Genomic DNA, 15,852 nt, shown 5'->3' with positions numbered 1-15,852 from the left:
AGCGTATGCAAAGAGGAACCCCACGGGCGGTTTAGCTCTTGCCTTTTGAGACACCTGACTCAGAAGTAGCTCCGTGTGGCAGACTTTGTTGTTGGCCTTCTTCAACTCCAACCGCAGATCCGCAATGATGCTGTAGCAGTCTTCCAGTTTGGTCTGTTCAAAACAGCCACATTAGCAGAGCTGGTCAGGCTATGAAACTGCTCAGAGAATAAAACAGTGACCAGAGAAAGACCCATCACCCGTTATATCCAGATTCCCAGGGCCCAGTCAAGGCGCTTGCTGCGTTGTGTGGCCATGTAGACCAAACCCCAAGTTTACCTGGGGCACCAACAGCACTTCTGCAAGCCCCGGCCACATCCGAAGTGGAAGTGTGGGAGAAAGTATCTGCTTTCTGACTTGCGTACCTGGACAGACCCTTCAATTTATACTTTACAGAGTACGTGGTCACGTGTATTCTGGCTATGGACACTGTGATTAGTACAAGGAGAGCGCTAATGATTCAGACAACAAGCTTTTGAGAGGGAGGACTGGGGGCCATAATAGGCACACGGTGCCCCATTTGAACCTTCCAACACTATATTAAGCACAAGAGTCAGCATGCTGTAGTGCTTAGAATGCCAGGTGAGGAACAGGGTGACCTGGGTTCATATCCTCACTTGGCCAGCAGCTCAATGGAGTGACTCTCTCTTTGCCTAATCTCAACAGGGTTGTTGTGAGAATAAAAACCTAACCTCAACAAGGCTGTTGTGAGAATAAAAGTGTGGGTGGGGGGTAACATCAGGGGTGCCTCTGAGCATAGGCAGTGGCAGAGTAGCTCAGATTCTGAAGAGGAACTGCAAAAAGTGGGGGAGGAACTTCCCCAAACTCTTCCATACAGGGAGAGACAAACTCCTCAGGTTTCAATAGTCCAGCCCGACGGAGAGAGCCTCTCTTCACACACCCCTGTGAGAGACAGTGAACTGAGAGAGGTGGGGCTTGGACAGCCTGAATTCTTAGACACCAGGCACAGACACAGGGCCAAGAGAGAGATGGCAGGGGCAGAGCTGAGGCGATCTGCCTGATTAGCCCGGCGGGAACAGCTACGCATAGAGACCTCACGAGACAGAGGGAGATCCCGCCCCACCCCTTAAGTTAGGGAAACGTGCCCACCTTTTCTCAAATGGTGGGCAACTTTCAACCTTTCTGGTTTGCCTTTGAACTCCCTGAAGGCTTTTCCTTTGTAGACTGTGAGTTACTGACAATTAGCATCTGCTTGACCCACTGAAGTAAAAGGATTAAAGAGTTGTGGATAGAAGCCTCTTGTCTGTGTTTTGATTTGGCTACTGAAGTTCAGCATGGAAAAAAGGGAGACCTGACAGGTGGGGAGAGAATCTTATAGACTAACCTAAGAGCTCCTTGGAAGAAGGATGGGATATAACTCTACCAAACCATTGTAACACCAGCAAATTTCCACATGCAGGTGAGTAGAGAGTTCTATACACTACACTTAGCATCTAAGGTCCTCCTCCGGGTGCCTCCTGAAAGGGATGCTTGGAAGGCGACAAAAAGGGGGAGGTCCTTCTCGGTGGTGGCCCCCAATTGTGGAATGAAGCCTGCGTGGCACCAACACTGTTATCTTATTGGTGCCAGGTTAAGACCTTTGTCTTTGCTCAGGTGTTTGGCAGCATAGGATGAATTTTAATCAGCCCCTGGACTTGTCTTATGGTTGATTGTTTAAAATTGCTTTAGATATATATAGTCTCTGTGTGTACTATCTGTGTGTTTTTATGTAAATGATTTTTAAACTTTGAATACTGTATTTTTAATGGTTTTAACCTTCGTAAACTGCCCAGAAAGCTTCGGCTATGGGGCGGTATAGAAAAGCAATAACTAATACATAAGGACCAGCGGAGGCCAGACACGCAGTGCCTGCTGCACCAGCTGGGTTACTCAGTGCCCGCACTCTAAATCCGGATGCCCCCGACCCACCCAGCCAAACGAAGTCGAAGGGGCTGGGCTGCGCCCCCCGACATCATTTGGTGCCCAGCGGACATGCCGGAACGATGATCCTCCCAAGGTGTCTACAGGGAATCAGCTTCAGAGCTTCTCCCACTGGAGGAGGCCTGCATGCAGCAGAGACGCTTCCTCTGCCGCACACCTTCACCCATCGGGGACAGGACACAGGGCAGGTGAAGCTACTCAACTCAGCTTTGCTGGTCTTTCACCTTCCCCACGCAGGAAGGGGAAGGACAAGTGAACCCCCCTGGCAGGGGGATGCTGGGAGTTGTAGTCCCACTCATCTGGAGGACACCAGGCTGTGGGAGGCTGCCTCAGGAGAAGCCACTCTTGCTGGGCACAAGGTGCTGTACTCTACCTTCAGTTCCTGGCTCTGATTGTAATACTCCTCGCGCTCGTGCTGCAGCTGGCGGATCTGGCTGTGGAGCTGCGCCACCACGTTGTCGTGCTCCTCCTGGAACTTGCGGTTCCTGGTCTGCTCCTTCTGCAGGCTGAGCTTCAAGGACTGGATGTCCTTCTCCTGGAGCCTTAGCTGGTCTTTCTGTCCAGAAGCAGAGATCAGACGTCAAAGCCCACACCCACGCCGGCTGCCTCTTTCATTTCTCTCAAGTGAAAAGCAGCTGTTTTGCTGCACTGAGCGGATGCGGGGTGCGATCCGAAGGGGGCGCGCAGGATCTTCTGCAAGTGTCACATCTCCCAAATCGTCCCTAAATATGCTGCCATCTAGAAGGGCCATTTGGTCTGCTTGTACAGTTCCATCTAGATGAAGGCATGGAAGGGCTGTAGTTTAGTGGCAGAGCACCTGCTTTGCATGCAAAAGGTCCCAGGTTCGATCCCTGGCATCTCCAGTTAGGGCAATGAAAGAATCCTGCCTGAAACCCTAAAAAGCTGCTGCCCGTCAGTGTCAATGATACTGGGCTAGATGGACCAACCATATGACTCAGTAAAAGGCAGCTTGCTGTGTTCCTAAGACAGTTTATCCTGATAAAGAAGGACCTCCTGGAATGACGTCCAGTCCGACAGCACTCTAAATTTTGTAACCTGAACATCAATTCTGTTTTGGTTGGCCACCATTTCAGAGTACTTACACTGGCCACAGATATGAACGAAGGGCCAGTTTAAAGCACAGAACAATTATGACATAATAGTTTTACACAAGGAGGACAGTAAGGAACTCAAAAGTTCCCTTACACAATGACATAAGAACCATCATGCTGGATCAGACCAAGGGTCCATCTAGTCCAGCATTCTGTTCACACAGTGGCCAACCAGCTCCCCATAGGAAACCCAGAGCAGGACATGAGTGCAACAGCACCTTTCCACCCATGGTCCCCAGCAACTGGTGTACATAGGCACACTGCTTCTGATACTGGAGGTAGCATATAGCCATCAGGACTAGTAGCCATCAGGACTTGACAGCATTGTCTGCCCTGATTGTGTTTCTCCCCCATCCCTTTTCACTCACATGCTCTGCCCACACCCCACACTGCAACTCATGCTTTCTGACCAACCCTGCTGCAAATGCTTCCCTGTTGCGCAGACAGCAGAGTGGTTATGGGAGAACTTTAGCAGCTTGCCCCAAGAGACCACCATTGTCCAGCTTCTCTGTAACCGAGGAACAGGAGGTCTCACATAGGCACACTAAAATACTAAGTGTGGTGCAGAAGCTAAAAAATGACCATGTTCACAACTTCAAGAAGACCCAGCCTGGTGAAGCGGTTACAGCAACTGATGTGCACCAAGGTGGCCTGGGTTCAAATCCCTCCTCAGCCATGAAGGAGCCTGAGCCAGTCACTCCCTCCCTCAGCCTATCCACCTCACAGGTTGGACTGGCTGCAGGGGTGCTGGGGAAGGAAATAACATCAAATATCTAAAGAAAGGGGATCCCAAGCTTGCAGGCATCGCCTGAGGAAGGTTTACAGGAGGGGTGGGCAACTTCCTTGGATCCAGGGATGAATTTCACCCCACCCTCTGGAACTGCCACCACCGCGCTACTGATCTTGCTGAAATCCAGCAGCTCAGTGGGAGCAAAAAACGATAAATGTTATTTTACAACAAGGCATACTCTCCCCCGAGCCTTATTTTAAAGTAAAATGTGCCCTTTTTTGCTGCCGCGCTGCCAGATTTCAGCAACAAAACCTCAGCAGTCGTGAAGTGGCCCATAAAAGGCCGGGGGGTGCCCATGTGGCCCACCCCAGTCTAAAAGGCCCTGTGATAATACGAGAGATGAGCCACCCCGCCGTGGAGGGCTGGCGCAAAGACCTTGGCGGCTCGCAACACACCATGGCAGCATTGTGTTCCTCCAGGGCTGCTGCTCCGATGACTTTCCGCAGGAGACGCCGGTTCCGGACAGCGTGCTGCTGCCTCTTGAAGCGCTCGTACAACAGCTGGTTGTGCAGCAAGCGCAGCTGGTTTTGCAGGGTGTGAATCTCATCTGAAGGAGGGGAACCTGCAGGGACGGCAGGACAGAGGATGGCGCTCAAAAGCTGGCGGCAACGTGAAGTGGGTGTGCCCCAAACACCCTGCACACTGGAGACACAACCCCCAAACTCCAACAGAAAAAGAGGTTAACCTAATAATGTGCAAACACGCGGGTCTAGTCACCTCTATCACAGAATCATAGAATAGTAGGGTAGGAAGGGGCCTGTAAGAGCCTCAAGTTCAACCCCCTGCTCAATGCAGGAATCCAAGGCAGAGCATCCCTGACAGGTGGCTGTCCAGCCTCGCCTTGGGTGCCTCCAGCGTGGGAGAGCCCACCGCCTCTCTAGGGAATCAGTTCCATTGTTGCACTGCTGACAGTCAGGAAGTTTTTCCTGATGTTCAGCTGGAATCTGGCTTCCTGGAACTTGACTTAGATCTAAGTCTATGACTTAGATACCACTATTTCGGCAGTTCAACTGCAAGATGTACCCAGAGAGTGTATCTAATCACTAATGCTTTCAGTTCTTGTGGCCCAAGGAGGTTGAAAGGGTGCTTGGAAAGGTTTGGCTTACCACCTCTGAGATGGCTCACAACCCTTACCTATTAGGGCTTGTCACATCTAGCAGAAGAGAAGCAAGCCTTTGGGTGGAAGACATTCACAATGAGGCATGGACTGGAGGGACACGGTCCCAGCCTTCTCTCAAGGAGGTGGCCATAGGACGTCCCCTGAAGGAGGCTTCCTTCGCCCCCGGCAATTTAGGCCATCAGCCGGTTTCATATTATTACGCTTGAGAGTTAAGTGGTGATGGCTCAACCCCAGACATTTCTGGATGAAACCCATGATCTAGATCCTCTCCAATCTGGCTGTAGATCTTCTGAACAAGTTCTGGAGCTGGTAATTGGTTGGATGGGGCGGTTCAACAGACAGACGCTCAATCCAGGTAAGACCCAGATACTGTCGGTCAGTGACGTGACTAGCGAGGCAGTGGGAGTTCAGCCTGTTCTAAGCGCAAGTCACACTCCCCCTAAAGGATTACGTCGATAGCTTGGGGACGGTGCACAAGCCGGCCCCGGAGGTGGATATATAAGTACTGTCTGTGGCACAAAGTGCCTTTAACTTGGGTCGGTATGCACTCTGCAGCCCTTCCTGAAAAGCTGCCATCTGGCCACAGTTGTCCATGCTCTGGTTCACATCTAGGTTTAGTCACTGCAATGCACTCTGCATAGGGCTGCCTATGGAGAATCCATGTCGGGGTTAGATCGGAGCCCATAGAGCCCCAAAGCAGTTCTGATTCTGAGGAAGAGATAGAAACCGTGGGAGAGGAACCCGTGCGCTGTTCAGAGACACCACCGGAGGAAGAGCCCCTCCCTGATCACATTCCTGTGAGTGGTAGCGACCCTGGCAGGCAGGGGGAGGGACAACTGGAGCTTCGGGATGCTAGGCGCCAGGACAAGCGGGAGATGGAGGGTGCTGAGAGAACGCACTCAGCCCACTTTGCGCGACATCAACAGCTGCGCCCTGATGCCCCACAGGAAAGGGGTGGACTTTCACCTCCTAGCCCTTAAGTTCAGAGGCTTCCCGCCTTTACCCTCAAAACAGAGACCAACTGATTCACTAAGGCTAGAAACCCTAGGTAGGCAGCTCTCTTAAGTTTCCCTCATTAGGCTCCTGCAATTAGCATCTGTAAGCGTCAGTAGGCTGAATGAAAATAAAGCCTTGGAAAAGAGCCCTATCGTCTGTGTGTTGATTCTGGCTACTTGAGGATTTCAGAAGGCAGCAAGGGCGCTGTCAGGGTAGAAACCCCAGAGCAGTTCTGATTCTGAGGAGGAACAGCAATCCATGGGAGAGGAGCCAGCTCATCCCTCATAGGCACAGCAGCTGGCAGGGATTTCCCCTGCTGGCATTCCTGAGATAGACAGTGACCCTGGCAGTGAGAAAATGTGGGAGGGGGGCTTGCTAGATGCTCGACGCAGAGAGCAACGAGCGATGGAGGGCACAGAAAGGAGCCGTAGCGCCCGTTTGGCATGCAAGCAATGGTCATATCCCGTGGACCCAAGGGAAAGAGGGAGGAACTCTCCCTAGCCCATAAGTTCAGGGTCTTGCAAGTGCTTCTCCTTCAAACGGGGACCAACTGCCTAACCCAGAGCATAGGCTATTCTGCTGTTCCTTGCTTAGTCGCTGGTGATTAGCATCTGAAAGAGTCATTAAGTTGTAAAAGGATTAAAGCCTTGAAAAGAATCCTTTGTCTGTGTCTTGAGTTGGCTATTGGAGGGGACTGAAAGAGGTGCCGGGGCGCTCCTGACAGGGACTCCTGACAATCCAGAACGCAACTGCAAGGCTGTTGCGAGGTACTGACAGCAGAGAACATCTTGTCAGTTCTTCAAAAGACACCACTGGTGTCCAATCTGAATCACACCAAAACTTAAAAAGTGACAGGAAAGGCAGGAGCTTCAGGCAGAATTGTGCCGAATGGCACGCAAGGCTTATTTGGAAGTTTGCATTTTAATTTTCCATGTGATTTTTTGTATCAAATTTAGTAAGCATGCTTTAGTTGTCAAGCACGGCCACATACTAGATATCGTCACAGCAATGAAGAGGGGCACTTAAACAGCTGAAGGGTACAAAGCAGCTGGAAGATACAGCTGGGCAAAGTTTGTTCAATATAGAGATTAACACATAGGCCTGAAATGCTGATTTACCTCCAAAGTGAGTCCAGTCAGCGGATTTGCTCGGCAAAGGTAACCTGAGAAAAACAAATAAAGGAGAGTGATTTATTCTAGATTGTGGTAAAGCTTTTACAGAAGAGGTACAGAATCTGAGGCCCTGGGGTTCCTCAGATGGCCCCTCCCACTTCTCCCCTAGCCACCAATCATTTGGGAGGGCTCCTGGCTTTCATAGTTTTTTTTTTATTATTATTCATTAATTCATTCATTCATTCTTTCATTTCATTTTATTTCATTTCTATACCGCCCAATAGCCGAAGCTCTCTGGGCGGTTCACAAAAATTAAAACCAAACAGCACACAATAAAACAATTTAAAATATATTGTGGTTTTAATGTTCTATATAACAATACAACCACAATAAAACCTAGCAGCAGTGCAGGAGTTTATAATACAGATTTAAAACAGCAAAGCTAAAAGTTTAGAAAGGTAAAATGCTAAAATGCCTGGGAAAATAAAAAGGTCTTCACCTGGCGCCGAAAGGAATACAATGTAGGTGCCAGGCGAACCTCACTAGGGAGCTAATTCCAGAGCCGGGGTGCCACTGCAGAAAAAGCCCTCCTCCTAGTAGCCACCCGCCTCACTTGCTTTGGCAGGGGCTCATGGAGAAGGGCCGCTGAGGATGATCTTAAGGTCCAGGCAGGCACATATGGGAGGAGGCGATCCTTCAGATAACCTGGCCCCAAGCCGTTAAGGGCTTTGAATGTTAACACCAGCACTTCGAATTGGTCCCGGAAATGGACTGGCAGCCAGTGCAGCTGGAAAAGTACTGGCGTAATATGAGCTCGCAGGCCAGTCCCTGTTAACAATCTTGCTGCCCTATTTTGGACCAGCTGACGTTTCCGGACCGTTTTCAACGGCAGCCCCACGTATAACGCATTGCAGTAATCCAGACGAGAAGTTATCAGAGCATGGATAACTGTAGCTAGGCTATCTCTGTCCAGATAAGGGCGTAGTTGGTATACCAGCCTAAGCTGATAAAAAGTGATCCGTGCCACTGAGTTCACCTGTGCCTCAAGTGACAGTTCTGGATCCAAGTGCACCCCCAAACTACAAACGTGATCCTTTAGGGGGAGTGCAACCCCCTGCAGAGCAGGTTGAATATCACCTAGCCAGGCAGACGAACCACCCACTAACAGTACCTTCGTCTTGTCTGGATTGAGTTTCAGTTTATTGGCCCTCATCCAGTCCATTACCGTGCCTAGGCACTGATTCAAAACAGCCACTGCCTCACCTGGTTTTGATGAGAAAGAGAGGTAGAGCTGGGTGTCATCCGCATATTGATGGCACCTCAGCCCACGCCTCCGGATAACCTCTCCCAGCGGTTTCATGTGGATGTTAAAACAGCATAGGGGATAAAATAGAGCCCTGTGGAACCCCATGGCTCAGAGCAATAACCCCCAGCACCACCTTCTGGAATCGACCATCCACGTAGGAGCGGAACCACTGTAGTGCAGTGCCTCCAACTCCCAACCCAGACAACCTATCCAGAAGGATACCATGGTTGATGGTATCGAAAGCCACTGAGAGATCCAGGAGAATCAACAGGGTCGCACTCCCCCCGTCCCTCTCCCGGCAGAGGTCATCCCACAGGGCGACCAAGGCAGTTTCCGTTCCAAAACCAGGCCTGAAGCCCAATTGAAATGGATCTAGATAATCTGTTTCATTCAACAGTGCCTGGAGCTGTCCTACAACCACCTGCTCAAGCACCTTGCCCAGGAAGGGGATGTTGGCCACTGGCCTATAATTGTTAACATCCTCTGGGTCCAGGTTAGGCTTTTTCAGGAGTGGTCTAATTACCGCCTCTTTTAAAGCGGCAGGCACCACTCCCTCTCTTAAGGAGGAATTTACAACTTCCTGGACCCAGCCAGACATCCCCTCGTTTGATTTAATAAGCCATGAAGGGCAAGGGTCAAGCACACAAGTGGTCGATCAGACTTGGCCAGGCACCTTGTCCGCATCCTCAGGCCTCAGTAAATTTTTCTCCATTCTAAAAGGTTGAAATGCCTCTCCTAAGGCTTCCTTTCCTGGCAGGAAGAGCTTTAGGCTCCAATATGCTGGTATTCAGTCTTCAGCCACGCCAACCACTAGAATGTTGCCCCCCGCCCCACCAAAGGGCTTCTCCAAAATAGAATTCAGCCCTTGGACTAACAAAGGTTCAATGCCCCTGTTTTACAGGAATGGTTTCAAGTATCATCATCCTTGCTCCTGTCTCCACCAAGGTTCAGGAACATTTAATGTGCATTTGCATCAAAGCAGGGGTGAATTCTGCAACTAGGAAGTCCCCCTTGCAAAATCAAACAAGTTACCAAAGTCAAGTACATAGTGTATATAAGCTCTACATAATGTAGTCCAGTTTTTGAATCTCTGGACTACTGGTAAGGTTGGGGGGCACTGTGCCAGAAGAGAATGAAGGGGAGGGAAAAGGGCACAGAGATGTTTCCAAGCTTCTCTGCAGCCATGAGCACTAGAAACTTGCTTTAGCTTATGAGAAATGACTTTGGATGATGAGTTCATTAGAGATATTCTTCCTCTGGCAACATGTAGACACACAGGCCTAAGTAACCAGTACAGATAATCACGCTTAACTTGGGAAGCAGGAACGAAGACATGGCTGTGCATTAAGGTATTTACAGTCACTTACTTGTTGAGCTCTTTGCTGTGGGCATCTGCGCCATGCTGTATAAGCTTATCTAGCACTTCCAAGGGGGAGGTGGAGAAAGCACCGTCTTCATCCGGACCTGCTTTGGCTTTCTTTAGCAGCTCTTCCGTCCTTCTGGTGACAAACAGGTAGGCTGTCTTTGGCAAAGCCACCTCAAACAGGTGCTCGTAGTCGCAAGGCTGCTGGCTCCTGAAGCCTGTTCTCTTGCGTGCCGGAATCTTGCAAGGACTGGGGGTGAAAATGCTAGACTCCAGAGATGCCAGGCTTTCCCTGTTACTGGAAGGATGGTCCCGGCAGGGCCGGTCTATGGGCGTGAAGGCTTGCTTAGGCGTATCCTGCGTGCTCTCAAGCCCAGACTGGTCCAGAAATGATGACGCCAGGGGCTCAGAGTTGAGGATCTGCCCCTGAGTGCTAGAGGCTGCCGATTGGGATTTCTTGGAGCCAGAGAGACTCTCACTTGAGTGGTAAAAAGGAGAGTCAAAACCTCCACGAGGCACCACAGGTTCAGCATCCGCTGTCGTGATCTCAGAGATCTCTTTTGATATGGCATCTAAGGAGAGGATGAAAACAAGTCTCAATGTACTGGGCACACTACTTTCCTTCCACATGTCACTGGGGGAAACCCATCCAGTTTAGATACTGTCACAAAAGTGGACACTGAAAATCTTTTGTACTCACTTGTGTTAGACTTGGGAACATATTGTATTGTTCATTTTGGTTTTACTAGTTGTGGGTAGCCAGGACAGTGAAGGCACACTCCTTGGAAGCCTTATTTCAACTAGCCCAATGGCTTCTGAGATTTCAGCAGAAGTTGCAACCATAAGGGCTAGAAACGTGCTGTGTTTTTGTTTTGTTATTAAAATAGATTGTCAAGCAGCTGAATTTGGTGCTTCATACCACATTCCACACTCCTGAAGAACCAGGGATAACACACAGCCCCCACCTATGGCTAAACTGCCCGACTGATACTTTATAGCTGTCTTCCCTGAGCGGATGCCTTCCAAATGGTCAGAAATCCTGCGAGTTGCCAGACAGAGAACTCCTGGGCACGCAAGCTTGCCCTCTTCGTCACTGCACTAAGATGTTTCAACCACATTGTTACCTTCCTCTCGGTCCTTCTCACCACTGTCTTCAAAAGAGGCCTCCAGGTCACCTAAGATGCCGGGTAGATCACTTAAAGTTACCGAACTTTTACTGCCATGGGAGTCTGGGGAGAGCAGAAGAATTAAATATTAGGCTTAACCAGTGGCCTGACTATGATGGAGCACCAACTCTTCACTGCAATGCAAGTCCGAGGCCTACTTCTGCCAACATTCTCTTCTGCAAGTACAGAGAATATGTTAGCCCTCACTAGCGAATGGACCCGGCTTCACATGGGTTGGAACAGCCCTAAGTTTGGCTAAGCAAAGCCTTCAAGCAAACTTACACAGCTGTCAGAGTTGGAAACCTTGCGCCCGCACCCTCTGAGCAAAGCCATTCCCATGGGCACCCCGAGACACAGCCCCTGCCGCAGTGCACCCTGGTATTCCCCTCAGGGAGGGGTCTGTCCACTCCATTTCCCCTGCAGGGGGTGGGGAGCAGGCCTATAACTGGGTCCTTGGCCTGCTAATCTCCCCTGGCTTCAAACTGCACGGACTGCTAAGCTACACACTGGTTAGGGAAATCTGCCCCTGGTGATCCAAGAAGTTACTGCAGGTTTCAACCACGTGGGCACATTTAAATCAATGTGTTTTAAGAAGCAAATAATCTTGAGGTGCACACCCCTGGGGTCCCCTTAGCATGCATGCCAAGTTTCAAGACAAGACACACACACCCCTTTATTATTATCTTTTGAGTCATCTGGCTGGGTTCTTCCCTCCCCCCACTTTAAACACAGGGGAATCTTTTATGTTTCAGGCTGAGGCACATTTGAAGTAGCCACTGGAGATTCCACATAGCTCAGGTTGCTAATGAAAGTTGCCATCGTACTGAGCTAATGCAGACATAACACGCCAACCTCTTAATCCAAGTTAAGGAACTAGGAACAGGAAACAGAAGGCCACAGAAACACACGGTGTCTCTCCAGCCCTCTTGTCTCCTGAGCACAGGTATCCCCTGCTCTTAACCAGGGTTATGCTATGCCTCGCAAACAAATAATTACTTTTAGTACACATAAAGCACCAGAAATTTAAAGCCATCTGGTTGTCTTTTCTTGAACTCTTCAAAAATGTAAAACTGGGCATTTGTGTGGATCCAGTTGAAAAATACTATGGAGCCACCATGGATTTATGCAGATTTCATCCCTATAGTGCTAGAAATGAAAGCCATATTAGCACCTGCATCTTTTTTCTTAGTTTCTTCTCTTTTAACTCAAGTATGCTTGGGATTTGGGTAGGTCTGGAGAGGGGTTATTATGGCAATCTTTGTATTAATTTTTAAAGAATCTTTCAAGGAAACATTGCAATTTTTAAAAGAAAACATGAATTGTGGTTAAGGAGTGTGTCTGCGAATGCTAACCAGATTTCCCACAAACTTGCTTCAAGACTTGGTTAGCATTAACCAAGGTTAAACGCATTCAGGGAAGGGCAGGTGAAATTCACATGCAGGAGGGGGAGTGCCTACTCCTGCAACTTCTCCCAATCTCTTTCCATGGTTAAGCAACTGGGAATAGTACCACCTGGTTCGCACGATCGTTGGCAAAAAGAAGTCAAGTGGCTTGTTTAAGCCATGGCACAAACAAGCACCATTTGCCCAATAACCTGCCCAGGCACAGCTTGTCATGTCATCCAAACCCAAGCAGCTTGTTTGGAGGGGGAAACAACCCTCAAGTAAACCATGGGCTGTTGCTGGGTTATTTTTATTCAAGGGTTGTTTCCCCCCTCCAACAAGCCATGCTGCCTGGGTTTGGCCAAAACCCGTGCCCAGACAGGTAATTAGGCAAATGGCATCCACATGCACAGTGGCTTAAACAAGCCAGCACGGCTTGTTTAGCCAATGATGAACATGAGAAGAGGCTCTATGTCTGCATCAGCCCACTGCCAAAGGACAGGTGTGCAGCTCTCCTAGGTCTCCAGAAGGATGATAAAATTCAAGTCTTGCACAGCATATAGTAACGCAGAGAGTTTTCATTCTGTACTGCTGAAAACAGGCCTAGAACTCCACTACTTAAATACTCCCAAATACTGCAACCAGACTACCCTGCCACTCTAAAAAAAATTAGGAGTTCTGCACTCCTTGTTTTCTACATGACTGGGGCTGTTCAGTACTTAGATACATTCACATTTAGTTTGGCCCTAGCAGGAAGCAGAAAGAAGTTATATTGGAATGGGGGTGCCCGTTTCTTTTAAAATGAATGAGAATACAAAACCACCAAGCCCTATTTCAGCTTTCCCCAACCTGGTGCCCTCCAGATGTGCTGGACTGCAATTCCCAGCATGGCATGCTGGCTGGGAATCATGGGAGGTGCAGTCCAACACATCTGGAGGTACCAGCTTAGTAAAGTCTGCCTTCTTTGTTTCAGTTACAAAAATTAATGGAAACTGAAACAAATTAGTTGTGAACGGAAAACATTTACTCATTTCCCCATCATTTCAGCGGGAGATCCAGCAGCCAGCCTGCCAGCGCCTGGAGCTTTGCCCAAAGGTTTTAGCACTTTGGATGGAACACACCAGTTATAGGTGCAAGCTGGCTGGGTCCCCCTGAAATAAAAACCAACAGGAGTAACAAAAATGAACTAACTCCCAAATCATTAAAAAAAAAATGTATCACTAACAAAGTAAATGAAACTTTAAAAAATGAACACGGAGAAAAACCCAGAAAAACCATGAATGGGGTATTGATTGCATACTCCTGATTTAGAAGAGATTACTGAGGATAAAAACTTAGGAGGTGGGAACTAGGTTTTAAGAGGTCGGAACCAAGATGAAGCTTACCCAAAGTTCTCATGTTGTTTACGATATTCTGCTGCCGGGATAACAAAGGCCTCCCAGAATCTGCTCTGTCCTCCTAGAAGAGGGTAAGGAATCTAAGTAGCATTTACATCAATCACAATACAACCCATGTTCCCCAAACCCTATAGCAGAGGCACGTTTTTTGTTCTGAATTGAAATTGGAAGTACACCCAGAGTGAGTGAGTGAGTGTGAGTGTGTAAGAGACTAAAAGAACAACCTGCTTTCAGAGGACCCAGCAGCAAATGTTTCCAAGGGAGTTTGTTTGTTTATTTATTTATTTATTTTTATTTGTCTTTACCTTCTTAGGAGCGACAGCAGTAGCTGGAGGAACTGAAACATGAACGAACTCATCTGAAATGGATGATGGAGGAGGTGAGGTGGCAGGCGTTCCTAAGGGGGTTCCTTTCCCAACTGCTAAATAAAAGTACAGAAAAGATTATTCCCTTATGAGTGGTTCTCGTAGAGGCTTCAATTGCTTGCCCCATCTCCTCAAGATGAAACATCTTGGCACTTTAGAGGGATTGCTGGTGCACACAACTCTTGAGGCTGCATGCAAAGAAAAGTCATAATTGTTAACTGGAAATCAGCAAATAAACTTTCTCTTATCATATGGAAACAAAAAATTTGGGAGCTTGCACTAATGGATAAACTCATTAAATATCTTCAGGTACAAAGGGGCCAAGCAGAAATTGACACTTTTTGGGAATATGGTATCCATTTATTGAATTTGCTAATACTGAGAAGAATACATGACAACCTCCTAAGACACAAGGAACTCTATGGTGTGAACTATTAGGATGATGAGTAATAACTTGATCAGATAATCCTGCTTGTACCAAACAGAGATCCTGAGTGATCAGAAAGACTGTAAAGAAATTGACTCATATGTGGCATACTTAAATTTGTTACTGTTCATTGTTACTTTGAAAAATTCAATTAAACGGTGGACCTACCGGGTGTGCTAAAGAATTTGCTGCAAGGCTGGGATGATGTCTGTGAAGACTCCAAAGCAATTCCAGGGGAGGTGGGGGGAGTGGTCATGCCACAAACAGCAGAGGGGCTCCAGAAAGTCACCTGAAAGAAGAGTTGCAGGAGTTTGCAGAATAGACACGGATGAGAGGGACCTGGCCTCCTACCCTGGTTTTCAATATGAGCCTCACGCCATGGCACTCTTGTTATATCCACTCCTCAGAAAGTTACATTATATTCAATAGCATGCTTTGTTTATAATTGCATGTCACACATACATACTTAACCGAAAACAGAGACAGTGTGGTATAGTGGTTAGTGTTGGACTGGGACTTGGGAGTTCTAGTACCCAGCAGGCCATGAAGCTCACTGAGTGACTTTGGGTCGGTCACTGACTTTCAGCCTAACCTACCTCAAAGGGTTGTTGTGAGAATTTAAAAAATAGACAGGAGGGGAATCACATACACTGTCTTGGGCTCCTTGAAGGAAAGGCAGGATACAAACATAATAAAAGCTCGATATCTCGATTTTTTCCATGATGGAACTCAACGACAGCATGCACAAGTTCTCCCACCAGGCACTGACCAGACCCATGTCTGCTTAGCTTCAGCAACATAGCTGCATCACATGCCTTCAGTCCACGCCCCTGGAGCTTATCCTGGGCAAAGGGCAATTCAGAGTAGAGAGGTTTTGTGGGGAGGATTAAGGAGGCAATGCATGCCACGTATGGAGTGCCCCGTGTTCTCCAAAAGCACACCCATTGATGCCTTGCACATGATCAGGCCAGTACCTCTCTCCAGCTGAGCCCTAGCTAACCAAAGCTCTCCAAGGTCTCAGCGTTACATCCTCCGCAGCCCAGTTGGCCAACCACCTTTTTCATGGAGAGGCAAGGGACTGAAGCTGGGATCTTCCAAGGTCAGGGAAGGAACGCAAGCAGCTTGGCTGGCCAAACGTCATGCTTGCACAGGCGCCCTGGGCTTGCACCAAGCTTTTTATCAAGGCTGCTGGGTTTGATGGGGCAGGAGGAACGAGCCAAGAGCAGCACCAGCGGTCAACGCCCCTTGCTAGCCAGTCCCAGCATGCCCCTTTGTCACATCTAGTCCCCCAGAATCCCTCCACCAGCATCGCTACTGCAACCCTGAGACCAGCCCC

General features: G+C 48.7%; 1 protein-coding gene across 5 annotated transcripts in view; it reads right to left on the bottom strand.

Moving 5' to 3' along the window:
* The window catches only part of TSC1 (TSC complex subunit 1), a 59,489-nt gene that overhangs the window by 10,971 nt on the left and 32,666 nt on the right, over positions 1-15,852 (bottom strand). For 4 of the 5 annotated variants that reach the window (XR_014785928.1, XM_084821151.1, XM_084821155.1 and 1 more), the window contains 9 exons: positions 14,685-14,805; positions 14,030-14,145; positions 13,713-13,785; positions 10,904-11,008; positions 9,784-10,351; positions 7,117-7,160; positions 4,278-4,444; positions 2,354-2,536; positions 43-153 (listed from right to left, as the gene is read on the bottom strand). Coding sequence is in view for 4 of the 5 variants with exons in the window: in XM_084821151.1 (XP_084677277.1) it covers positions 43-153; positions 2,354-2,536; positions 4,278-4,444; positions 7,117-7,160; positions 9,784-10,351; positions 10,904-11,008; positions 13,713-13,785; positions 14,030-14,145; positions 14,685-14,805 (1,488 nt within the window). In the remaining variant the exon portion in view is untranslated. The remainder of the gene's footprint in view (positions 1-42; positions 154-2,353; positions 2,537-4,277; positions 4,445-7,116; positions 7,161-9,783; positions 10,352-10,903; positions 11,009-13,712; positions 13,786-14,029; positions 14,146-14,684; positions 14,806-15,852) is intronic. The other variant, XM_084821153.1, reaches the window with a different exon arrangement.

Source organism: Heloderma suspectum, chromosome 14 (assembly GCF_057233095.1).
Source record: "Heloderma suspectum isolate Gila_16-S chromosome 14, 16-S_ref, whole genome shotgun sequence".
Taxonomy (NCBI): domain Eukaryota; kingdom Metazoa; phylum Chordata; class Lepidosauria; order Squamata; family Helodermatidae; genus Heloderma; species Heloderma suspectum.
The sequence above is the reverse complement of the archived record's forward strand: the minus strand, read 5'-3'. Positions and strand labels throughout refer to the sequence as shown.